At 39.8% G+C, this 27,546-nt stretch overlaps 1 protein-coding gene across 11 annotated transcripts in view; it reads left to right on the forward strand.

Moving 5' to 3' along the window:
• Positions 1-22,656, forward strand: part of elavl2 (ELAV like neuron-specific RNA binding protein 2) — a 119,967-nt gene extending 97,311 nt beyond the window's left edge. For 7 of the 11 annotated variants that reach the window (XM_061912567.1, XM_061912573.1, XM_061912566.1 and 4 more), the window contains 3 exons: positions 12,352-12,574; positions 12,754-12,792; positions 21,045-22,656. In XM_061912567.1, coding sequence (XP_061768551.1) covers positions 12,352-12,574; positions 12,754-12,792; positions 21,045-21,375 — 593 coding nt within the window. In that variant the 3' untranslated portion in view covers positions 21,376-22,656. The remainder of the gene's footprint in view (positions 1-12,351; positions 12,575-12,753; positions 12,793-21,044) is intronic. The other 4 variants (XM_061912574.1, XM_061912571.1, XM_061912576.1 and 1 more) reach the window with 3 other exon arrangements.
• The last annotated feature ends 4,890 nt before the right edge of the window (positions 22,657-27,546 follow it).

Here is a 27,546-nt window from a genome sequence, read left to right on the forward strand (position 1 = left end):
CTACATAGTCAACCTTTAATGTTTCAATCTACATTTTGTAATAAACAATTTATAAGTTTCATTTGATATGACCAAGACACCTAAAAACAAAAACACAGCCGTTGTCATCAATTTACAAGCAAGTGGGCAACACACATACATTGGAGTGAATGAGTTTTGTGCCCAGATGAGTGCCCACGTCCACTGTATGTGACAAACTGAAGACAAGTGACCTGTGTCTGACAGACCCCTACGTAAAGCCCCGCCCCAGGCTGTAGTCCTGTACTGTTGTTGTTTTTCTTCATGTAATCACAGCAGGTTTTTTCTGTTGTTGTTCAAGCTTACTTATTTTCTGCTCCAGCTTCCAGCAGCTCACAAAGAGAAAGTTAATGCTCTGTAATGCATCCATTTTTCAGAGCATTTAAAAAGTCTAATCCTGCTCCTGCACGTAGTAGTAGCAATGATGCTACTGCTAGTCCATCAGGGACAGCAGCTAGCAATAATGCACCTTTAGCACCAGCAAGCACTGTTTCTCCTGCTCCAGCTCCCTCCGTCCCCCCAACAAGCGCTCCCCCAAAGCAGCCTGCTCAGCTACCCAGTGACTTAAATGGCAACGCACCGTCTCAGCCAATATTGGGTGGCTACCCAAAGCGTGCATTTGGTATAACATTCAATCCTGCCTGGTACCGCACACGACCATGGCTAGAGTATTCTGTGGTGCGAGACGCCTGCTTCTGTTTCCCCTGTCAGAAATAATAGTAGCGCTGTTAATGTTTCCCCCCCTGAGGGATTGCCACCTTATTGTGGTCAGGGGGTTTGCGTGCCTCAGTGACCGTAAGAGCTATACCAGCAGGAGCTTAGTCTTCAGGTGGGACACCCAAGTTGGACAGGTCTGAAGGTAGAGGCCTGACAAAGTGCAATCCACTACTCCAGGTTGGGGTTGGACACATAGCTAAAGACCCATTTCAATGAAGAAAGCATCGTTACTATAAGCACAGAAAAAAAAGTGCTGGAGCATGATGTGTACACATGATGCCCCCTTCACATTTCTGACTGCCCCCTCATATAAGCATGCCTAGAACCGCCCCTGGTTCAAAGGTTTATTCTTCGGTACGGTTTGAGTTTAAAAATACCGGCACTTTACTTCCTGGTTTGGCTGATGGGATTTGTAGTTCTTTTATGTAGTTCTACTCATGTGTAATGTGTGCCTCAAACAGAGCGCCAGTGTTTTATGTCGTTTTAGTATGCTTGTCCGTGAACCATGGTGACATTATAAATAATTCTCATCACATTTAAAACATTTTAAGACATAAATTAATGGTGATGATAAAATGTAATGCTAAAATTAATAAGTTAGGATAAAATCACAGTGATTGATAATGTCATATCATGGTTGACAACAATATGGTTCAGTTGATTAATTCATGTCTATTATTTACATTATGATGATTCAAGATAGATATGTGTTATGTTCATGTTTACTTTTAGGTTATTACCTGCTGCTACTGCTTCTGCTGCTGATTTTTCTGCTATAGTATTAAAACAAGCAAAGAGTGCACAGCGAGTAATTACTTTTATGCTGAGTGACGAACCCTATTCAGAGGGCCAATATGGAAAAAACTGAACACATACTGTCACATCACACGTCACATACGTATACGCCCTCGCGGAGCAGAGAGGTAGCAGCATGGGCAACGTTGGCTTTGATGCTGGCGAAGCGGTGCGAGTGGTAATACGAGAGAAAGAAGGTGCGAATCTGGTAACAAATAAAGGAAGAATTAATTCCCAAGAAAAACAGCCGGGGGGTCCATCGTCTGATGGTGGTTCGGCTTCAAGCGGGAATACGTGGAATAGACAACTTTAATTTGTCAAGTGTAGAGCACAAGCGTTGCTACCAAAAGTAGCATTACTGCTAATATGTAGCATCATTTAAAAAGTCACCTCCTAGAGAATGAAGAGTGCTTGGAACTCCGCGTGTCAACATCTCCGTTCGGTACCACACGCCCACACCATCAAAATGCAGAGGCAAACATTTCCAGATCAACACCGTATAAAAAAAACAGTCAACAACAAAAGGAGATAATGTCCGCAGTAACCTACCACTTAGCAAAGGACATACACTATTTGATTTCCTATTATGCAGCTTATTTTTCTTTGACACTTATTGAAATATCTTGTGACATCATGCACAAAAGTGCACTTTGTTTTCAACCATTGGAGTAGAGTTCTGTACAAAAAGTGCACTTTATTTTAGTGTTGTTTTGATATGGCATCTAAGTGACATCATGCACAAAAGTCCACTAATAGCTTGTTTTAAAATGTCTCTGACAATCTTGCACTTTCAGTTTTGGAAATGACATGTTTGTGCCACTGCTTAATAACTGTGTAATAAATATAGTTTTAGTCAATTGACTTAGTTGTGATTTCCTTCTCTCGTGAAAGTTTAAAAGTAGCATATATTAATGCAGTATGAACAAGAATGTTTCAATGTAGCTACATAGAATCCTCATACTGCTGTGATTATATGTATCAAGTGATAATTCAGGGCTAAGGCAAAATATCGAGATATATATCGTGTATCGCGATATGGCCTAAAAATATCGAGATATTAAAAAAGGCCATATCGCCCAGCCCTAGTCCAGTGTGACCCCAAGGTACTTGAACTCCTCCACAAGCTCAAGCTCAACATCCCCCAGGAACACAAAGGACCACTCTAAATTTATGGGGGATTTTTTGTGAACATCATTGAAACAGTTTTGTTTTTGTTTAACACCGAACATGATTTAAGAAGCCAATTCTGAATACTCATTACTTAGAGCTGGCGAGATGATGGATGATGCAGGTGTAAAGATAACAGTGTCATCAGCATATGTTTAAATGTTTACATTTATGGAAGAATTTGGCAGGTCATATATATATAAAATTAAATTCAAAATTGTGGAATTCACTTCACAACGAGATAAAAAACTGTAAAAATATATTCCAATTGAAAAAAATATATAAAGATAGAACAATAAGATCATATGGACAGCCATAAGTGTTTACATTTTGTTTTTTATTTATTATTTAACTTATTTTTTGTCTGGTTTTGTATTTGCTCTGTATCATTCCGTGAGGTGTATATTATATTATTACTATTATTTTCTTGGTTTGGTTTATACTTTATGAAGTTTTGCACTTGTTGTGTTTTTCTTGTGTTTTTTGTTTTTAATTGTTTCATTACATTTGGATATATGTGTCGGCTTAAATTATATTCATGAAGTAAGATAATGTATTATGTAAAAGGGGGCAGGAAATTATAAGATTTTCTTCATCCTGCTCTTTCTCAGGAATTGTGTGAATTTAAATTGTATAATTGAGATATAATTATTTATCGTTCTAAATGCACATCAATGAATGGGATAAATAAAAATGAAATGAAATATATATATATATATATATATATATATATATATACACACACACACACACACACAACAAAACTAACTTGCACAATTCTGAGTTTTTTGGCATTATTTGCCAAGAAGGTGGAGATGTGGCACTTTTTAAACGACTAATAATCTACATACAGGTGAGAATAATCAATTCAGTTTGTCATATGCATGTATGCCCTGGCAAACGATAATCATAATTTCATGACGGAAGCAAAAAACGTTTTACACTTTAATACTGAAATAAATTCGCCTACAGTTTGAATTAAAATATAGAAAAAAATGCCGGCAGCGGTAAAGTTTAGATCCATGAAGGAAAGAAGAAAGTGAATGAATGTCTAAAACTGAAAACACTTACATATGCATAAAAATGTTTTTTCTTTTCTTTTGTATAATTTTTTTTACATGATTTAACGTTTATGACAACCTTTTGAATGTGAGATATAACAGGATGATACATACATGTATCATTTGTTTTCAAAACGCTAACAAAAAAGTGGGACCCCAGAAATGTGCTCTGGGACCTCATTTTTATGACTTGATGGGGGTCCCTGGGACCCCATTTTGAAAATTCCTAGCACCAACACTTTGTTTATATATATATACATATACAGTGTGGCAAAAAAGTATCTAGTCACCCACCGATTGTGCAAGTTCTCCCACTTAAAATGATGACTGGGGTCTGTAATTTTCATCATTGGTACACTTCAACTGTGAGAGACAGAATGTGAAAAAAATCCAGGAATTCACATTGTAGGAATTTTAAGGAATGTATTTGTAAATTATGGTGGAAAATAGGTATTTGGTCAGCTATCCAAAGCTCTCACTGATGGAAGGAGGTTTGGGCTCAAAATCTCACGATACATGGCCCCTTTCATTCTTTCCTTAACACGGATCAATCGTCCTGTCCCCTTAGCAGAAAAACAGCCCCAATGCATGATGTTTCCACCTCCATGCTTCACAGTAGGTGTGGTGTTCTTGGGATGCAACTCAGTATTCTTCTTCCTCCAAACACGACGAGTTGAGTTTATACCAAAATGGATACATGGATGATACAGCAAAGGAGTGGGAGAATGTCATGTGGTCAGATGAAACCAAAATATAACTTTTTGGTATAAACTCAACTGCTAGGGGGGTGTATGAAATAATCAGGAAGTGTCATGGATGCAAAGTATTTGTTGTGTTGCGTTTGTTGTGTTACTGGGAGGATGTTCTCCCGAAATATGTTTGTCATTCTTGTTTGGTGTGGCTTCAAAGCGTGGCGCATATTACTAAAAGTGATAAAATTGTTTATATCACAACCATTAGTGTACTCTGTCACCCAGTATGCCTTGCAGTTGTGTCACACGCAACATGTTGCTGGACTGACAAGCAGATCGTACATGCTGTAGAAGGCGACAAAGCCAATGGCTTCATAGCACGCCCTAATACTTATTAACTGGGTGACTGCCGGCAGTCATTCTGGAGAATGTTTGCGTCCCCTATTGTCTTCGCTTTGTGACACGGGTCCTAAATGGCTCTTTGAATGGTAAAGGGTACCGACCCCAATTATTTCTGAATGGTTCAACCGCCACCTGCCCGAATCTAATTAAAATCTATTTTTTCGTCATGTCACCCGCCCGACCCGCGGTTTATCCACGGATGAGACCGCAAACCGCGCATCTCTAGTGTGTGTGTGTATGTATATATATATATATATATATATATATATATATATATATATATATATATGTATGTATGTATGTATGTATGTATGTATGTATGTATGTATGTATGTATGTATGTATGTATGTATGTGTATGTATGTGTGTGTATATATATGTATATATACATACATATATATGTATAATGTACCGTTACACCCCTAATATATATATATATATTAGGGGTGTAACGGTACATTACACCCCTAATATATATATACAGTATATTAGGGGTGTAACGGTACATTATACATATGTATGTATATATACATATGTGTGTATGTATATATTAGATAATTTAAATGAATGAGATGTCTTAAAGTCATTTGTGATCTACCACTATTGTTGTCTTTTGACTAACAAAACATTAACATTATTTTTACTCTAAATTAATTCCATTGTGTGTATAAAAAAGTTGGTTCATTGAATCGATTTCAACTCACTGAATTGTTATGGATCGTATCGTTCTAAAAATGTCGTCCCCGAATTGTATTGGCAACCACAAATATCGTTGTTAAAACAAATTGTTACACACCTGAGATATAGTGATCACTTTGAATGGTTTGTTAAATGTTTTCAAAAAATCATTTTTGTTATTTTCAAACAAGCTTCTGCTGTTGAAACGGATAATTAACAGGTTTTTGTCAGATGTGATGTTGCTGTGCACTTCAGCTTTTTCCCTGTTTCAGCAGTTTTTGGTGGTTTTCATGAGGATGAAAGCTGTTATTTATTCCATTCAGTGGAAGAGTCTTTTTTTTTTTTTTTGATTGCAGAAAGTTTACCACTTGCTGCTGTGTTGAGGCAACATCTATTTCATCGGATTTGCCTCTATTATCCACAGCTCCAGCGTAGGATCTGGGAATGATGCGCAGCCCTTTCACGATTTTATCATTCATTCATTTTTCCTAAAACATATATGTTTCAAAGTGATGTAATCCTGTTGCAGAACCTTAATTTCTTGATGCATTGCAATATTTTCCTCTCTTAGAACTATGTCTAGTCGCGTTTTAGTTTGCTCCTTTTGTAGATTCCATCACATTACTTTGAGATCATAAATCTCTCTTTTAAAGCTGTTATTCTGGGTTTGCAGGCTTTCTTTGTTGCCATATCTGCTTTCTGATTACTTCTTGTATCTGATCTTAGAATTGCTACATCTGCTTTTGTGGTTGATTTCAGGTTGTATTTTTTTTGTAAGACAAATGTGTTGTCCTGCCTTCTCTCGTATCCTGTTTGCAGAAACTCATTTGATGAGACCGAAAGTTTCCGTGCTTTGTAGTAGGTTACATAGCTTGGGTTTTGGGATCGTTGGTATAGCAGTCCGCTGACAGCTGTTGTTTCTTCAGCGCCGTACGGCACTTTCAACTAGTATATTTCGACAATTTTGTACATTGTGTCCGGGTACTCCGGCTTCTTCCCACCTCCAAAGACATGCACCTGGGGATAGGTTGATTGGCAACACTAAGTTGGCCCTAGTGTGTGAATGTGAGTTTGAATGTTGTTTGTCTATCTGTGTTGGCCTTGTGATGAAGTGGCGACTTGTCCAGGGTGAATTAGGCTCCAGCTCCCCCCAAGACCTCGAACAGGACAAGCGGTAGAAAAATGGATGGATGTGTGGTTGAACTGTGAATATTCTCTATCTGTGTTGGCCCTGCGATGAGGTGGGGACTTGTCCAGGGTGTACCCTGCACTGCCCGAATGCAGCTGGGATAGGCTCCAGCACCCTCGCGATCCGAGAGGGATAGGCGGTAGAAAATGGATGGTTGGATGGTTAGAGCTTAATTGGAGGTGTCAGCCCATCAACTGAGATCACTCTGTTTGATCAGAAACACTTAAAACTGTTCCACACTTCACCGGCTTGATCTTGATCAACTTGATTAGGCTTCAGGTTGCTAGGCAACCACTTTGAATTGCAATGGGGTGTCACAATTCCCTTTTTCATTTCCTTCTTTTTTTCTTTTTTTTTTTTTAGCAAAAGTTTCACCAGACTAACAGCAGTTTGAAGATGTTGGCAATAAGCTGGAAAGCACAAGGGACCTAAAAATATCTCACCGGAATTCTTGAAACACCATGGCACAAAATGCATCAACTGGCTGAGAATATTCTACTCTGCTTGTTTGGGCTACTAGTTGATCCCAAAGATCTGACAGAAAGCCATTGTGGTTGCCTTGCCAAAACCAAATAAGCCCACTGACGATCCCAGGAGCTAGCGTCCTATTTTGCTGCTTTGCCTACGATACTGTCGCACATGAAGGCCTGGCATTAAAGCTCAAACAGAAGATCCCCCACAAGCACAAAGTACATCTCCTCACTAACATATTGGCAAATTGAACCTTTGTGCTGGAGACTAACGACGGACAATGTAGCCCTCTCGGAAGTCTAAAAAGCGGAGTCCCACACATACTCTCCATCCATCCATCCATCCATTTTCTACCGCTTATTCCCTTTGGGGCGGCGGGGGGCGCTGGTGCCTATCTCAGCTACTCTCGCCTACGCTGTTTGACAGCAGCATTAGTCATTGCCCTAAAACCAAGTCCCACCAGTTGCTTATGTTGACGACCTTGTACTGCTCTACTCACACCATGAATTGATTTACGTGGACCCCGACTTAAAGAAGTTTAAAAACTTATTAGGGTGTTACCATTTAGTGGTCAATTGTACGGAATATGTACTGTACTGTGCAATCTACTAAAAAACATAAAAGCTGTCAAAGTGGAAGAAACACTCATGGCCGATATGGCCCTATTGGGAGAATACCTACAAAGGTGGCGAATCAAACTGAGTTTTGCCAAGACCACCGTCACACCTTTCCATTTGAACAACAGGGAAACTGGTCAATATCTGTCTGTCCACCTCAATGGGACCGTACCTTCGATCAATAAATTCCCCAAAGCTTGACCAACAGCTTATGTATAAACATCAGAACAATGCTTTTTAGGCCAAACTCTTAGCGCAAAACAACCTGTTCGAGAAGCTTAGCCGGATTGTCCTGGGGTGCTACCACTCAAACACTCGAAACAGGTGCCCTTGTGTACAGCACCACCACCAAATAGACAACACCAGTGTGGTGCCGCGTTGTACATGCCACTAAAGTCGATGTCTTCCTCAAAGTTACCAGAAGGATAACCACTGCGTCTCGGCGCCCCACTACCACTGACTTCCTACTTGTACAGTTAGGAATCACCCCATTATGTCTGTGCAGAGTATACATGTCCTCTATCGCCCTACCTAACAAACTGCACTAAATGAAAATTACCACCTAAACCAGCTGGTTGCTAAATCACAACCCCTGGGCGCCCCAGAGATTGAAATTACGTCAGCCTTTGTATCGCCATGTTCAGGCCTCTGCGACTTCTGGAATAACAACTGAGAAGAAACTACAAGACCATAAGAGTTCAAAGTTCCCCAAAAAAGAAAGCCCCACTCATGTTTGTATGCAACCTTGTTAAAATACTTTATGCTTCAGACCCAAACATCAGACTGCAGATGATTTAATCCAGGGGCGCTCACACTTTTTCTGCAGGTGAGCTACTTTTCAATTGACCAAGTCGAGGAGATCTACCTCATTCCTATTTATAATTTATATTTATTTATTTATGAAAGAGACATTTTTGTTAACAAGTTAATGGTGTTTAATGATAATACAAGCATGTTTAACACACATAGATTCCTTTCTTTCATGAAGACAAGAATATAAATTGGTGTATTTGATTCTGATGACTTGCAGTGATTGGAATTAGACAGTGGTGCTGATAACGTCCGCATTTTCAAATGGAGGAACAAAAAAGTCTTCCTTTCTGTCCAATACCACATGAAAGTGGTTGGATTTGGCATCTCATTTGTCCAACTTGCATACTCGTTTTTAAACACTTTATGAGAGTAGCATATGTGTGTGGCCCTTTTAATGTCTGGCAGCAGGTGAGTGACGTCAGTGAGTGTGCGGGTGGGCAAGCAAGTGAGAAAGCGGTCGCTGAGGGCAGGGGAGAAATACATTGGCATCAAACTCCGTAGCTTGCTAGCTTGTGCACACTAGCTTTCTGAGACTCTTATTTTGTTAGCACAGGCAGGATGAAACAGGTCTTTTATGGTGAAGACAGGAACTGTCCAGTCGGTCTTTAGAGTTTTGACAGTAGGTACGGAGTCTCTAGAAATAAAATGTGTTTCTCTGCGTCCGCCCTGTTAGTGATTTTTTTCTTAAATATGAGCTCGCAGCAGCCAGCGTCATCTCGCAAGATCCTCGGGTGCCGAGAATGTGCAACAACTGACGAAAGTGAAGTCTTGGTATGATTGATGATTGCTCATTTTTATGTATATTTTTTAATGCCTGGCTTGAGATCGACTGACACATCTTCCGAGATCGACTAATCGATCACGATCGACGTAATGCCCACCCCTGATTTAATCCATCACCGTTTCGTTCATTGACCTCAGAAGCTAAGTGTGGATCTCACAGCACTCGACGAGAAGTCTGATGGCTGAAGTGCCTACGTGTAACCTGACCTTGGCTGTCCAAAAAAAACCTTTCCTCTAGCTGTAATCACAATCAGTGGATAGGACAACTTATGTTATATATTTTTTTGTCTTAGATGTTTCACCCCTCATCCAAGTCGGCTTCATCAGTTCATGCTAATAGATTTAGGTTGGTCATCATGGTTCATCTTTGCCTAGACACACCCTTCTGGTATTGGAGTATAAACATTTGGAATTTTGGCGCCAGCCGATAGACGAGCACTGACCAATCTAAGTCTAAGATTAGATCTGACCAAACCAAGTCTATAAGCATGAACTGATGAAGCCTGCGTGGAGGAGAGGCAAAACATCTTCTAAGACAAACAGTCGAGTTACGATCGTTTCAATGCCCTGAGAATGCAATGACCTGGATGAATGAGAACATCCACAGACATGTTCAAATGTATTAAAAATCCCGGTAGCAAAAGCAGAGCTTTTTTTTATTGCATCCTTTTTCCATTGGCACGGAGTGAAGTAATCAACTGTCCTAATGATTTGTCAGCTCTTTGGATTTTAAAGTGTCAACCTATTTCGTGGTTCTAATTTAGCCATCAGCTTTTGAATTTAGCTGGAGATATTTTTAGGCGTGTGCTAACAATAAAGACGAAAAAGATGACTACTTCATTCCGAAAATATGTATTCATTAACTGTGCTGCTCATTAGGATGCAATTAAAATACCTATTACCTCTAAATTACACTGAGTGCTTTGTGTTGCGGCTGCGGAGATTATTAATTTCTATTCTTTATAGGCAATGTGTCAAATTACACCAGCGCCACAGCGTTGTTTACTGCGTCAGCTCTGATGCTCTGCAGCAAATACGCAAGGTTTCTTTATTTACCGAACACCACAGCAAAGCGCATCAATTTTGCACACGTGGGTAGTGCAAGAAAGGATATACGACATAAACACAATAGTTCCGGTTGATTTTCATAATAAACGCTCCATGTTAAATAATACTTTACTTATAAAGAACAGTAAAAATCGGGGGGGGAAAAGAGACAAATCCAAGCAAGTCCAACTCTATTTTCCTCCTCCAGTTGGATCTTCTGCCTGTTGGCTGTTGAATTTATTAAACATAACAACCGTCTTGCAAGAACGTATGGATGTATTCCTTCAAGAGAGTTACATAAATGATAATGTCGACATCATGTACTGTTTACGTGTTGAAGTACCCTTCAAAAAGCTGAAATCAAACCCAAACGACTTCTTAGTGATTCAAAATATGTTGATATTGAAACATAACCACTAAGGTAATTCTAGTAATGTACGCACAGATGAGATCTTTTGTCAAAATATTACATTGAATCCCTTTTTCAAACCAAGAAAACATGGGTCTAATGAATACATCCAAACACTTCAATATTTATTATGTGCATGAATAAAGAACAGTTGATATTGAATGTATCTTCTAAAGAAGACAAAGGTTTTAGAACATCAACTACGGATCCTCCCCAGTCCTTCACAATGATAACAAAGAAATGGCCAACTCGTTAATTTTTAGAACACGATACAGGCTTAAAGAATTTCATACCTATCTTATACCGAGGGTGGGCGTTCTTTTTTGATTGATGATGACCAATGATGAACAACGCGGTTCTACACGTCGATGGTTCTTCACTAAACATATAGTTACAACATAATGTTTTAGGCAAGCGTGTTTAAAGTGTTTGCCTGCCAACACAAGAACAGGCGCATTCATCTGTTTTGAACGTTATTTCAGCCCCACCATCTTTTGTTATTCCACCGCAACTCTAGTTCTACTCAGTCCAGGTAATTTATTTGTTTTGCAAATACCCTTAAAGGCACCCCTTGCAATATTTAAAATATTATGTTGCCAGCAATGTAAAGAGTGAATTTGAATGAGGACCTGATCTGTTTAAGTAAAGGTGTATGAATGTTACAATTTTATTTTAATAAAGAGGAAATTTGACATGCCGTATTTGTATTTTGCACCGACTGAACTTGGTGCCACCCCTGGGGGAAAAAAGGCTGGACACACCACTGGCATGGTGGCGTGTCCAGCCTTATTTTCCTCATTCATACTTCCTCCAAACAAGCCGTTTGGAGTTTTCCCCAATTGTGTCGATTTTCCAATTGGTGACGTCAGCGGATATCGCCATATATGGTAAATAGCTTTGTGCGAGTCCATCATTGTAGTCCGATGTGTTGTCAATAAGTTCCTTCTTTTTCTCTGTCAATTTTTTTTGTTTTGGGGCAGACTGGCTTGAACATGCACATGCATTCTCCACTGTTGCCATTTCTAAAACAAATTAGCATATACTGTAGTTCTAACTTTTATCTGTCAGAAGACTCTATCTGGAAGCGGCAAAAACTACAACATGGCCACCTGTGTTAAGACAAAGTTGAAGTAGGGGCACACAAAACAGCGCAACATAAAGAGACAGTCGGAGAGCGGCTTGAAGATGGTCTGTAAAACATAATCTGTGCAAATTTTTTAACAAAGAACCACCATTACATGTTACAGTATGTAGACCACAAGGAAATGTTTCAAATGTAGAAAGAAAATCATATGACATAGATCTTCTCGACGCTTCATGTCAAAATGTACATTACCAGTCACAAGTATCGATGCGTTTATCCAATTGAATGAGAGGAATTATCAAATTTTTCACTGGTACCCCAGTATAAGTTGTAAATGTATCATGTGAACTTTATTTGATGCAACCAATTTTGTGAACAAATGTGACTCGTCTACGCCCTTCTGCTCAGGACTTTCTAGAGGGGTTGGTTTTATCCGCTTTGACCGGCGAGTGGAGGCGGAGGAAGCTATCAAGGGCCTTAACTGCCAGAAACCGCCTGGCGCCACTGAGCCTATAACAGTGAAGTTCGCCAACAACCCCAGCCAGAAGACTAGCCAGGCGCTGCTGTCCCAGCTGTACCAGTCACCCAATCGAAGGTACCCAGGACCACTCGCACAGCAGGCACGCTTCAGGTAAAAGGCACGCAACCAAAATAAAATAAAAAATAACGATGATGGCACAGCGAAATCTGATTATCATTTTTACCCTACATATTGACGTTGTGTCTTTTTCTGGACTGATGCTTGCTGAACAACCTTTATTCCATTGTATTGACATTAAAATGCACTTATTTTTTGTCTGGTATCTTTAGGCTGGACAATCTGCTTAACATGGCTTATGGCGTTAAAAGGTATGTCCATTTTGCATATTTTTGTTTATAAATGTTTTATTTATTTTTTTGCTTAGGAGTAGAATTATACTTAAGATTTTTATTTTTTTATTTAACAAGAAGTATCTTTTCCACTAATAGTTATCCTTTCTCTAATCAATTTCAACATCACTGAATTTGGATGATTTTCCATTTTTTCCACTAAAATAAAATATGGAAATTGTTTGTGCACAACAAAAACACTTGTAATCTCAAACAAAAATACTAAAAGAAACGGCGCCTTCTATTAAATGAAAACCTTTCTTAGTCTATTGTTACACTAAGGAATAAAAATGTTTACAATTTCCAAAATTTTAATCATTAGTGTTTGTTTTTTTAATAAAATTTACTTTGCATTTGCTTAACTTAAATAAAATGATAAAATAAATAATAAAAATACAAATTAACTACAAAGGTTTTTCAAATATGCATTTTTTATATATATTGTTAAAGGAAATTTAAATCACTTTCAAATGTTTACACATTTAAAAAATATAAATTGAAACCTACTTAACAAAAATAAAAATGTAAAGAATACCATTTTACAAAAAGGAAATATATATATAAGATACATTTTAAAACTTCAGTTTACCTTATTAAATGTGTCCATCAAAAAGCACAATGGTTAACAATTATCTCAGAACAGGTCGCACAAAAGTAAAAAAAAAAGCTACTTCGCCTGCCAAACTTAACTGATCTTCCATTCTTCCAGCATAGAACTGCTTTATTGATTCCCCCCAATGTGCAATTATTATTTTAATTTTTTTTGTATATTTGTACAATATATGTACTGGCAAATGTCTTAAAGCTTAAACGTAATGTCACATGTCATGTGAGAGCTCTTTTTCACTTTCTTGGCCGATATTGCAGCATGTTGCATAATCAACGTATTTTCAATTTTTTTCACCTTGATCTATTATGGACATGCCCTGTCCTGTTTTGTGAGGAAAAATGCCTTGCATCAGACGTCTTTCAGAATCCGGCAGTATTTTTTTATTCATTTCTTCCTCCTCACCGAGTATATTTTTTCTCCAAATTCCTCCAGTGGAAGCTCACCAGGTGACAAACTTTATTTTTTCCTTTACCCCGCCTATCACAGTGGATGTTCTCTCAGAGGCTAACAAGAGCACATAATCTTGCATGAAACGTCCTGCAATAATAAGCCATTGCCCCGAATTCATACCTCACTAAGTAGTTGAACATTTTATGCTTCTGAAAGTTGTAAAAAAGGCACTCATCACTGGGTGGGATGCACTTTTATATGAAATATAATTAAGAATGAAAGTTGTGGTATGTACCGGTAATTCATTTTCCCTTCTAAGGGGCAATAAGTAATTTCAATGAAAATGTATGATGCATTTGTGTAGCAATTGTGAGTAGGTATGTAACAATATGAACATTACATATCATGGTTATTGTGACCAAAATTATCAGTTATCATCGCTGTTGTTGAATGTGCTCAAGAAGTTGGTATACACACACTGAAATAATTTAAAGGGGTCCTAACATGCAAAACCAACTTTTCTTACATGTTGGTAACTATTTTTGTGTATTTGGGATCCCCATAAGTCCCGAAATTCAAACTATGGAGGCATGGCTGAGATCTTTTTTAAAAGACAATCTTGCTTTCTTCCGAACTTGTTTCAAACAAGTTCTTTTGAATTTGACTCTTAAGTGAGGTATTGTGCTTTAGTTACATCAGCCAATATCTCAATATGTGGTAGACGTTTACCTGAAGAGCTTTGCGCTAGTCCAACATTTTTTATCCAAGGGTAGTACAAAGTTATAGTCAATTGGTTCATTTTCTTATATCCTTTTGTTGCGTAGCAGACTGCCTTTTACTTGCACATGCATGCTAAAATTCTAAAAAGTAGTGTATAGTTCTAACTTCATCTGGCAGTAGACTCTATGAAAGCACTAAAAACTACAGCATGGCTGAAGGGTTAGAGACGTGTTTTTTAAATGTCCATCTTCCTTCGTGTTATTTTGCCAAAGTTTCAGTGTTATTTAATGATTAAGACAACCAATTCTGGTTCATATGTCATGCCAGTTCTCTTCCTGTTGTCGACACCTCTGTCTGACTGATTTGTATTTTATCCAGGATAGATCAATTGCTCTAAAAGAGCACGGCCTGTAGGTTATTGAATTGCTTAGTTTCTCAGACAGCAATGTGTTGATACAAGTTTAGATTGGGGCAGGTCGTTTCTTAACGAGGACATATATTATTGTTTATTATTATTATTAGCCTTTAAGGGAGCTAGCACTAGCCAGTCAATTAATTAAAATAAGGATATCAATCAGTTTTTTAATAATTGACCATCCATCCATTTTCTACCGCTTATTCCTTTTGGGGTCACGGGGGGTGCTGGTGCCTGTCTCAGCTACAATCAGACGGAAGGCGGCGTACACTATGGACAATTTGCCACATCATCGCAGGGCCAAAGCAGATAGACATCCATCCATCCATCTTCCTCCACTTATCCGAGGTTGGGTCGCGGGGGCAGCGGCCTAAGCAGGGAACCCCAGACTTCTCTCTCCCCAGCCACTTCGTCTAGCTCCTCACGGGGATCCCGAGGCGTTCCCAGGCCAGCCGGGAGACAAAGTCTTCCCAACGTGTCCTGGGTCTTCCCCCTGGCCTCCTACCGGTTGAACGTGCCCTAAACACCTCCCTCGGGAGGCGTTCGGGTGGCATCCTGACCAGATGCCCGAACCACCTCATCTGGGGTCTCTCGATGTGGAGGAGCAGCGGCTTTACTTTGAGTTCCTCCCGGATGACAGAGCTTCTCACCCTATCTCTAAGGGAGAGCCCCGCCACCCGGCGGAGAAAACTCATTTCGGCCGCTTGTACCCTTGATCTTATCCTTTCGGTAATGGCCCAAAGCTCATGACCATAGGTGAGGATGAGAACGTATATCGACCGGTAAATTGAGAGCTTTGCCTTCCGGCTCAGCTCCTTCTTCACCACAACGGATCGGTACAACGTCCGCACTACTGAAGACGCCGCACCGATCCGCTTGTTGATCTCACGATCCACTCCTCCCCCACACGTGAACAAGACTCCTAGGTACTTGAACTCCTCCACTTGGGGCAGGGTCTCCACCCCAACCCGGAGATGGCACTCCGCCATTTTCCGGGAGAGAATCATGGACTCGGACTTGGAGGAGCTGATTCTCATTCCGGTCGCTTCACACTCTGCTGAGAACTGATCCAGTGAGAGCTGAAGATCCCGGCCAGATGAAGCCATCAGGACGATATCATCTGCAAAAAGCAGAGACCTGATCCCACGGCCATCAAACCGGAACCCGCCACAATAAGACAGTCCGATACCCCATACTCTCTGAGCACCCCCCACAGGACTTCTCAAGGGACACGGTGGAATGCCTTCTCCAAGTCCACAAAACACATGTAGACTGGTTGGGCAAACTCCCATGCAGCCTCAAGAACCCTGCCGAAAGTATAGAGCTGGTCCACAGTTCCACGACCAGGACGAAAACCACACTGTTCCTCCTGAATCCGAGGTTCGACTATCCGGCGTAGCCTCCTCTCCAGTACACCTGAATAAACTTTACCGGGAAGGCTGAGGAGTGTGATCTCACGATAGTGGGAACACACCCTACTGTCCCCCTTCTTAAAAAGAGGAACCACCACCCCGGTCTGCCAATCCAGAGGTACTGCCCCCGATGTCCACGCGATGCTGCAGAGTCTTGTCAACCAAGACAGCCCCACAGCATCCAGAGCCTTAAGGAACTCCGGGCGTATCTCATCCACCCCTGGGGCCTTGCCACCGAGGAGCTTTTTAACTACCTCGGCAACCTCAGCCCCAGAAATAGCAGTGCCCACCACAGATTCCCCAGGCACTGCTTCCTCATAGGAAGACGTGTTGGTGGGATTGAGGAGGTCTTCGAAGTATTCCTTCCACCTATCCACAACATCCGCAGTTGAGGTCAGCAGATCACCATCTGCACCGTACACGGTGTTGACAGTGTACTGCTTAACCTTCCTGAGACGGCGGATGGTGGTCCAGAATCGCTTCAAAGCCGTCTGGAAGTCGTTCTCCTTGGCTTCCCCGAACTCCTCCCGTGTCCGAGTTTTTGCCTCCGCGACCACTGAAGCTGCACACCGCTTGGCCCGTCGGTACCCGTTCACTGCCTCCGGAGTCTTTTGAGCCAAAAGAACCCGATAGGACTCCTTCAGTTTGACGGCATCCCTCACCGCTGGTGTCCTCAACGGGTTCTAGGATTACCGCCCCGACAGGCACCAACTACCTTGCGGCCACAGCTCCAGTCGGCCCCCCCGACAATAGAGGTGCGGAAAATGGTCCACTCGGACTCAATGTCCAGCACCTCCCTCGTGACATGTTGAAAGTTCTTCCGGAGGTGGGAATTGAAACTCTCTCTGACAGGAGACTCTGCCAGACGTTCCCAGCAGACCCACACAATGCGTTTGGGCCTCCCAGGTCTGTCCGGCATCCTCCCCCACCATCGCAGCCAACTCACCACCAGGTGGTGATCGGTAGAAAGCTCCGCCCCTTTCTTCACCTGAGTGTCCAAAACATGAGGCCGCAAATCCGATGACACAACTACAAAGTCGATCATGGAACCCCAGATAGACAGGGCCAATTTAGTGTTGCCAATCAACCTATCCCCAGGTGCATGTCTTTGGAGGTGGTAGGAAGACGGAGTACCCGTGTATTTGATTTAAAATGGTATTACTGCCCCTCAGGAGTTTTAAAGCGGTCTATCAAAAATACTGTTTATCGTTACATCCCTTATTGTGGGTTAAGTGTTTATTGGTATTTACACTCAGCTTTTTAAGTGCAACCACAATTAAATCCATTCTCGTCAGAGCAGAGAGGAGACGCACACCCACTCTGTGCAAAAATGCCACTGTTTTTGCCTTGATGGAGATGTAAATGTTTCATTACTGTCACAAATAAAAACAAACCTATCAATAATGTTAATGAACCAGTTAATAGACTGATATGAGCGTGAATATCTCAACCTTTTGATCAAATTTGATACTCAAACAATGCTTTGAAAAGTATATATATATATATGTATATATATATATACATATATATGGTTGTAAAGTGTTTTTTGTTTGTAAGAAGAAAAGCCCCATGTGTTTGTAACAAAATGGTAGTATCGGGACAACCCTAATGCTGATTAGACAGCTTAATTACGCTGGTTTGCCTTAGACTGGCCATAAAAACAAAATTTGCACTTTCATCACAAAACACAAAGGCAATGTGCAGCACTGTCCGCTAGTGCTGTTGCCTGTAAATAAAAATGTCACCTGTCTACCATAAGCAGTCTCCAAAGGCATTTCAACAAATATTACCGCATAGCTGTTTCCCAAACCCCAGACCATGCGTAACCACGCCAACCCACAACCTTTTTGGTCAACATTTTCACCTCCATTCTAAGTCGTAAATAAATACATAAACAGTCTGTATATGGGGCTCTCTATCCCACCCACAAAACCTTCTAAATAACCATCCAAAACCCGCCAACAATACTCTTTATACATATAGTGACCTGAAAATTCAATCAAATATTAGCAATGTTGTTGTTATAAGCGCTAACGCAGACAAACTATATTTTAGCAGCGGATTGAAGACACACAGCTCGGTAGTCCTCTGCTGCTTTACTGTGAGCTGATTACGATGTCCTCCTGCTCGTGCATAATTGCGTCTCGGCTTGTCAAAGTTATTCTAGATTGTAAATCATGGCTCTCATCTGGATATTAGGAGGATTTAGCCATAAATCTAGAAGTTGTTGTGTCACTTTCAAATCATATCCCAAAGATGGAGACACACACAACTGAGGGAGACTTCCTTGTTAACCCTGTGTTTGGATCAAAATTAATTCTCCATGTAAATGGGAACATATGGATATCCTACCACTCATTTAAGTAAAGGAAGACATTATACAGTAAGTTATAGTTATGTTTGTAGTTTGTTTCTTGTTTAGCATTTAGCAATACTGCTGCATGATGCTTAGTGTTCACTAAAGCTAGATCTTTTTAGCAGAGCTTTTAAAATTTGTAGGTCATTCTCCTGATATGCAGGTTCAACAATATAAGTGTCTGGATCATAATTTTTTCCAAAGTTATAATTGTTGCCTCTCACAAAGTCTGCATGATTTGCATTGTTGTTAGTGATGAAGGGATCTGCAGTTCCTACCTCCTAAGTGACGCCATGTTGTCTGACAAGATCGTTATCTCTCATAATGGCTCGGAAATCTCTGTGAGATTGTTACTATTTTGATCATATCTACTTACTTGCAAACTTTGTCTTTCGTTGTCATACATCAGATATATATAATAGCTTCAATGAAGAGATAATTTATTTTGCCACTTTACTGGTACTTTAAATGCCTAATTCCACCAGAGTTTTGCAGCGGCGCACAAACAAGTCCGCACGCTTTGAGCACATAAACATTTACGAGGCTTCCTTGGCTGCATAGTGTGCGCTTATTTTAGAAATAATGTACACTTCATGTAATATCGCGATTGTTGCTAATTAAACATTGTATAATTTTATGAGTGTTGGTGGGTTTCTGCAGCACAGACATGTATGTGTGCTTTAAGCGCTAAAATAGATTTATATAATTATAATCAGTGTAAGTGCAATATGGTTTTAAAGATAATGTACACATGTACATTATCTTTAAAACCAGTTTATCTAGTATATCAAAATACACAAAAGAGGTCTAATTTTACCAGGTCAGCTGTTGCTGCTTTTACCAGGCTTCTGATTGGAAAAAATGTGCAAACAGCAGGCGCATGTAGGCATAGACAGTTTTGAAACTACACTTTTGTGGTTTGAGTTTGTTTTAACTCCAGATATGTGTTTTTGAAACCCTCCGCATTGTTGGACATGCCCTGAGCAAGTAATAATTTGGCATACTACTGTTGACAAGCAGATATTTTGTCTCATGATTTTACTGTTGGCCCTGCGATGAGGTGGTGACTGGTCCGCCCGAATGCAGATGGGATAGGCTCCAGCCACCCCTGTGACCCGGAGAGGGACAAACAGTAGGAAATGGATGGATATTAATCATGATTTAAAATACTAAACCCAATAACTTGTACTGGCCAACGTTGCCTAAAAAGCACTATAAAATGTCATCATCATTCATTAAGATTACATGTAAGTAAAAGATTGTTATAATTGAACAAACACAAACTTTTAGCAGGTATCCTGAATGCAATCTGACATCCATGACTTTACTAAGTGAGTTGCTAGTTAAGCAAAATGTTTAAGTTTTTACAATTACAATATTTATCCAAATGATGTCATTATTCTTTAATTGATTTGAAACTTCAAATGTATCTTTCCATACATAAACACTAGCGCTTGGGCTATTGTCTTGAAATTGCATTTATACAGAATTTATTTGTAGGAAATGCCTTCCGAAGCTTCTTAACAATTGTAAAATCTCTTCAACCCCAAAAGGGCCCCCATGTGCCCCAGCTGATAGTTTGCAATTCCTCTATTTTTATTTTTATTTTTTTTACCTCACTGGGATCACTGATTATAAGATTTTCAATTCAAGGTTTTCATAAATTGTAAACCATAATCATCAAAAAAAGTCTTGAAATATTTGAGTTGCATGTTATGTCTGATAGTTTCACTTTTTAAATCTAATGCTAATATTTACTATTTTCTCGGGAGATGACAAAATATTAGGTTTTGACAATATTTGTAAATGTTACATTCTTGCAAATTTTCCACGTTTTATTTTATTAAATTATACAGAAGAATATTACATTTATTTTCTAAAGTCGTTTTTTATGCTATATGTGCCTCTTCAGAACTCACTGTTGGCTTTGTAAGGTCATGTCCCCTCTAAACTAAACTAAATTGATGCTAATCCATCTTTTTGTTCTTTTTTTTCCAAAAAAGAAATCAATAAGAAAACCGTTAGGGAACTGAATCGTTAGGCAGAATCGGACCTGGAAAAATCTTATCAATTGCCATCACTCGATGTAACAATATGAAAATGTGATATCACAGTTACTGTGACCAGATTTGTACCATTATTAATACAGCTTTGTTAAATGTGCTCGTGAAAATCTTTTTAACTGAGTTTCTTTTCCAAGTATGTAATGATACGGTGGGTACTACTGAATTTTTTTTAAATTGTCGCTATTAAAACCCCCCTAAAAGCACCACAGACAAGTTTGCCTTTTTGTTTTTTTAGCTTAATAAGCTGTGTTCCGGTTTACAGCAGGTTCTCCCCCATGGCCATCGATGGGGTGACCAGCCTGGCAGGCATAAACCTCCCGGGCCACCCTGGCAGCGGCTGGTGCATCTTCGTCTACAACCTGGCGCCGGACGCCGATGAAAGCATCTTGTGGCAAATGTTTGGGCCGTTTGGCGCTGTCACCAACGTCAAGGTCATACGTGACTTCAACACAAACAAGTGCAAGGGATTCGGCTTTGTTACTATGACAAACTACGATGAGGCGGCCGTAGCCATCGCCAGCTTGAATGGGTATCGCCTCGGGGACCGCATGCTACAGGTGTCGTTCAAAACCAACAAAACACATAAAGCCTGAAAAAAAAAAAACGTTAATTTTCTACATTAGTGAACAACTTTGTAAGATAGCCTCACAAAGAATATTCCTAGCGTTTTTGTTGTTTTTTTTTTTTTTTTTGCTTTGAATCTTTCGATACATAAAAGAACGAGTATATAGGTTTTGTCGATCTTTTGCGCCAAGTCTTGTGCGGTGTTGTGATTTTGTTTTTTTGTGTCCCGATTGTTTCTGTTGCCTTGAGCGTTTAACTTCCTTTAAACTCTTTTATCGGGTTTGTTGTATTATACTCATTCTCATCGTCACTCGGTGATCGGTCAGTCGACCGCATAATGTTGCTTACTGTAAAGTTGTAACGGAGAGAAAGACAAAAAATATATCTCGCCAAAGAGCTAAGAACCTCTTTGGGTTTAAGAAAAAAAGTCTATTTTTATAAAAAAAAAAAAAAATTGGAGTAAACTTTTTACTGAACCTGGAACAATAATACAAATTTAAAAAGTATTTTGACTTTGACAGATTTCTTCGTACGACAACCCTTGTGAGCGTAATGAAGAAAATTGCAGCCGGGAGACGTTTGTGATGTGAACAAAAAAAAAAGTTTGTATTCTCTTTGCTGATTTCTGTTGTATTTTTTCATTTGCTGTTTTGCTATTTGATTTTATGACAAAACTGGGACTCTAATCTTTCTTTTTGTTTGTTTCATGGAAGACCCTTAGTTAAGATGTGTTGCTTGCTTTTGGTATGTAGATAGTCTCACTTTGTCCGCAAAAACATGGTTTTGTTTATAATACACAAACATTATAGACCTCTATTTATGTGGCACATACAGAACCAGGGTTTTTTCTTGTTAAATATATAGAAATATTACTAATGCATATAAACGGTCTTTAAATGCTTCAAAGGTGTAATAAAAGTGACAATTAGGCAACACACTTCAAAACCTTTAAAGAGCAGCGCACTTTATGCATTATATATGAATATCGTTATCATTATCTGTTAAACTTTTATGCATTGTGATGCCCCCAATTAGCTATAATTAGTTTTTGTACTGTTTTATTTTTTGTCCAAGGAGTTCGGCCTGCAAATATGCTCCCTTCCTTCATGTGGCTTGAATGTAAAGAACGCTTCATTTAGCTGTTTTGTTGTTCGTTGTTGTTGTTGGAAAACAATAATTTAAGTATTTAAAGAAGAGATGTACTTGTTATTTATGTTGTTTTTTTTTTCAGTACTTAAAAGAAACTATTTGTTGACCCCAAAATACCCCCATTTGTTGAGTACATCAATAAATAAGTTTGAAGGGCAAAATATGACTTGAATTTTCTTTTGTTATATGAATCTACGTAATCTAATTCATGGGTCAGACACTTTCGGGGCCGGCGTGGTTCGGTTGGTAGAGCGGCGGGGCCAGCAACTTGCGGGCTCCAGGTTCGATCCCCACTTCCGCCACTCGAGTCACTGCCGTTGGTTTCTTGGGTAAGATAATTTACCCACCTGCTCTCAGTGCCACCCACACTGGTTTTAATGTAATATAGATCATGGGTATCGCTATGTAAAGCGCTTTGAGTCACTAGAGAAAAGCACTATATAAATATAATTCACTTCAATTCTCTTTCTGTCGTTCAGCTTCTTGTTAGAAAACAACAAGTTGTGCAAAAAAATAAGCTGAAACAATGAACAGTTGGACATGTATTTTCAAAAGTTTAGAAAAGGTTGAATTTAGTTGGTCTGTAATGGTAATAGTATTTTTTCGGTTTATCCTGAAATTTCAGCCGAATAGCCCTACCTTTTTGTGCATGGTGTGTTTATATATGTTTATACGTAGTGATGGGTAAATGACACCTTAGTGAGTCTAATGACTGTATTGAAAGAGTTGCACCTTCATAATGGCAACATATATTGGATTAAAAAAGTCATAGTTGACCCTGCAAATAAAGTTAATAGAGTTGTACATCTTTGTGATGGACAATTCGATAGGCGTCTAAATACATGGGTAATGATACACTTCAAAAACATATTTTAAAAGATTCAATACGGTGTAAGAATGATACAATTTTATGGTCGTTTGTTGGACACATTCTTATACACCACAAAAAAAAAAAAAACAGTCCTTTCTGTGCATACACTGCTCCCTCTGTTAGAGGATAAATAGTTAGGATCTTGGCACCAAGCACTCAGACTAGATCTGTCCACTCTAAGTCTGTTAGCATGAACTGACAAAACATACTCGGATGAGAGGCAAAACATCTAAGACAAACTGAACAGTTGAATGCCCTAAGAATAACATTAACCTGGATGAATGAGAACACCCATAGGCTTATTTTTATAAAAAGTGACATGCTTTTGTTGTTGTTGGAAAACAATAATTTAAGTATTTAAAGAAGAAATGTACTTATTTATGTAGGTTTTTTTCAGTGCTTAAATCCAGGTTCGATCCCCACTTCCGCCACTCGAGTCACTGCCGTTGGTTTCTTGGGGAAGATACTTTACCCACCTGCTCCCAGTGCCACCCACACTGGTTTTAATGTAATATAGATAATAGGTATCGCTATGTAAAGCGCTTTGAGTCACTAGAGAAAAGTGCCATCTAAATATAATTCACTTCACTTCACTTACAGTGTTTTACTTTTGTAAAATACCACATATATCCACAAAGAAGCTGTAAGGTACAGATAAAATAAAAAGACAAACACAATTCCATCCATACATCCATTTTCTACTGCTTATTCCCTTTTGGGGTCGAGGGGGGCGCTGGCGCCTATCTCAGCTACAATCGGGCGGAAGGCAGTGTACACCCTGGACAAGTCGCCACCTCATCGCAGGGCCAACACAGGTAGACAGACAACATTCACACTCACATTCATACACTAGGGCCAATTTAGTGTTGCCAATCAACCTATCCCCAGGTGCATGTCTTTGGAAGTGGGAGGAAGCCGGAGTACCCGGAGGGAACCCACGCATTCACGGGGAGAACCCGAGCCTGGATTTGAACCCAGGACTGCAGGAACTCCGTATTGTGAGGCAGACGCACTAACCCCTCTGTCACCGTGAAGCCCTAACAAACACAATTACATGCCAAATTTATTTTTAGAAAGAAACAAAATACATGGTGTATCGACATATTTTTGCTTGATGGGAGGTAATGAAAATGATAATATAAAAGGAAGAACAGACGTCTTGACCTTCAGTCCAATCAATAAGAAATAAATATCCAGTTTAATTCAAAGCTCTTCTGCATATTTTACAAATGATGTATGTGGCTTTTTTTTTTCTTAATGTTTTCCGTCATCCTCTTAAAATCAAAAAACTTTCCACACTTTTGCTTTTTGTTTTGCTCTTGTGTTGAATATCTTTTGTAATGACTTGCTAGCGCTGCAGCTATTTACACATCCATTCTGGTTTTCAATCACATAAGCCAACAGAGCAGGCACTTGAATCATTTCGCAGGAAACCCTGGCTCTAATCTTGTTTAAAAGATAAACCAACAACTGATAACTAGTCTGGCACGACTCCGTCCATGTATTTACATTAATTTTTGTCTTGGGTCACATAAACTGGTTCCCAAGGGTGTGAATCATTTCATGAGCAGCCGTGGCTTTCCTATTCTTTTAAAGACAAAAAACGGTTCATGATTTAGTTTCGCGTGATACCCAGTTTGTTGATGCACTCGATTAATTTAAAGATTCACAGCTGATTCATATTGATTGAGGTGACTGCTACCGACGCAGCCGAATCGCTCACTTGTCGAACCGAATATCCCGGTTTTATAGGTTTCTCTCACAACCATAGTAGCAAATATGTTTATTTAGTTTTGGCCAATTGGTTTTTTTTCCAAATGTATAGAAAGGATCATGAAATGTGCAACTCTGGTCAATGAACCAAATGGTAAACATTTTAAAATAAAAAAGTAATGGTGCTGCAAAATCAATTCCTGATAAACAGTTTGGCGTTTCAAAGTCAAATGTCACAGCAGCTGTATCGGTCACGTTTTTCTTAATATTACACATCGAGTAACACAGTATAACTCCTTGTTTCTTCTTGCATCATGCTTCAGTATCGTTTTACCCATCACTAGAAATATGTTAATACACTATATCAATGGTTATTTGACATTTTTCTCCATACATGCGAGACATACAGAGTAATAGAAATACTCAAGCTCAGAGAGTGGCAATTGTGTCTACGTGCATCACCAAACAATTTGTCATAATTTTAAAAAAACAGAAGTTGGCGTCCTCGTGTGGGTTTTTTGTAATTTTTTTAGTCAGTGTATTTATGTTTTTATACTTAAGTTGTCGCTTTTAGTCATCATTTTATGCTATGACTACGTTGGAAGTGAATCTCCACCAGCAGCAACAGTGGTACCGACGGGCTAATAACGCCACTTACTTTCTCGCCCAGCTGCGCTAACCTGAGTTTGGTGCAGCAGATTGGCAATTTGTTCAAAATCCATGGAGCCGCAGATGCAATCATATTTGGCAAAGATCAAGCTTGCACCGCAACCGGCGTTGAACGAGCTGACACCGTATACTGCTCAGCAACCGATGTTCCTCGGACTTACCGTACCGCCACAAACAACTCCACCACTACTGCTTCTTGCATTGCTGGAGTGGCAGACAATTGCTGGTTTCAGCTCAGGGCGAGACTGAAGGTTCCGGTCATGTCCACTCTGTCATCCGCCCTGGACCATTGTCAGGACCCACAGAGATGGGGGCATGCCTCGCAGGAGTCCTTATACTTCCTCTCATTCCAGCAACGGCTTGCCGGTGGAAAACATGTCCAGTGGACTAAATCCAGTGGAATTTCCACCTTTGACAGCTGGCACACGTCTTTCTGCGTTTTCACAGGGCCGTAAAGTTAGACCCATCGCGGACCTCTGCAAATCACGCCGGCTCCACAGAGCAAAAGACCCACGCAGCAACTACATGACCAGTCACTACTCCTGACCAACAGGCCTCACAATGTCTGGATAGGGAACCTGACATCCAGGCACACCGCATGGCTTTGTGCTCAGTCCAGCCCTCTTCACCCAGGACTGCGCCCCCATCCACTCCTCCAAAACCATAGTGACATTTGCAGACACTACATTGGTAGACCTCATTGCTGACAAAAATAAGACTTTTTACAGGCAGGAAGTCCAACACCTGGAGGAGTGGTGCACAGACAACTATCTGGTTCTTATTACCACCAAAACAAAGAGGTCATCATAGACTTCAGGAAATTCAGGAGAACAACTCAACCCCCACTCCACCGTAGGTTCATCTTGCTTGCTTCATTTTGTTTTTTAAGTGCCACCAAAATTTGACAATATAACATTTTTGAATAACAGCAAAGTTCCTCGACATCTTGAAGTCCTACCCACAAATCAACAGACTAATCATCCATGTAAGTCCAAACAACACTTTTAAACAACAATCTGAGCTGCTTAAGCAGGTTTTTATTCACGTTTGTTAATGTATTTTAGGTGATATAGTCTGCACTTCTTTTAAGGCGTATTCATCCGTCTGTGTTACAATGTAAATGTGACACTATACGCCCCTTTTCTTACAGTATGTCTTTACAGCACTTTGGTCAACTGGGGTTGTTTTTAAATGCGCTATATAAATAAACTGAGCTGAACACTGTCAATTACATGTGGATGTTTTATCTCTGGCCCCACCTGTACCTGTGGCAGAGATAAAGGTTGTTTTAGCAGATTATTGACTTTCAACACTTGGCTGTATCTCCCACAGAGTTGGTTTTATTGACAATTTTAACGTATTTTGGGGGCTGACGGCCTTCATCTTAACACCCGAGGCTGTCATATACTCTCTGATACCCTGTCTTACAGCGTACACCATTCCCACATCCAACCCTGTAAGTACCCAGTTCACTCACAATCTTTTGATCCGTCTGGCAGACACTGACATCCCCAGGTCCTAGCCCCGACATGTTCAGTTCCAACAAAGCTTCTCACCTTACTGGTCCTGGACCTACCTGTAATATAAAGTCATCAATTCCTGTGTTTATCAACAATGGAAAGAATCGGTCACATCATTTGATCAATAGCCTCAGACCTCCCAAAATACCAACAAATGTTAAAACTGCCCTTGTGACCATAAGTATGGCACTTTTAAATGTACGTTCTCTCTTTAACTAGTCTTATTAATGAGTTAATTAGATAATAAAGTGGACTGTTTATTTTTTACTGAAACATGG

This window comes from Nerophis ophidion, linkage group LG10 (assembly GCF_033978795.1).
Source record: "Nerophis ophidion isolate RoL-2023_Sa linkage group LG10, RoL_Noph_v1.0, whole genome shotgun sequence".
NCBI classification, from domain to species: domain Eukaryota; kingdom Metazoa; phylum Chordata; class Actinopteri; order Syngnathiformes; family Syngnathidae; genus Nerophis; species Nerophis ophidion.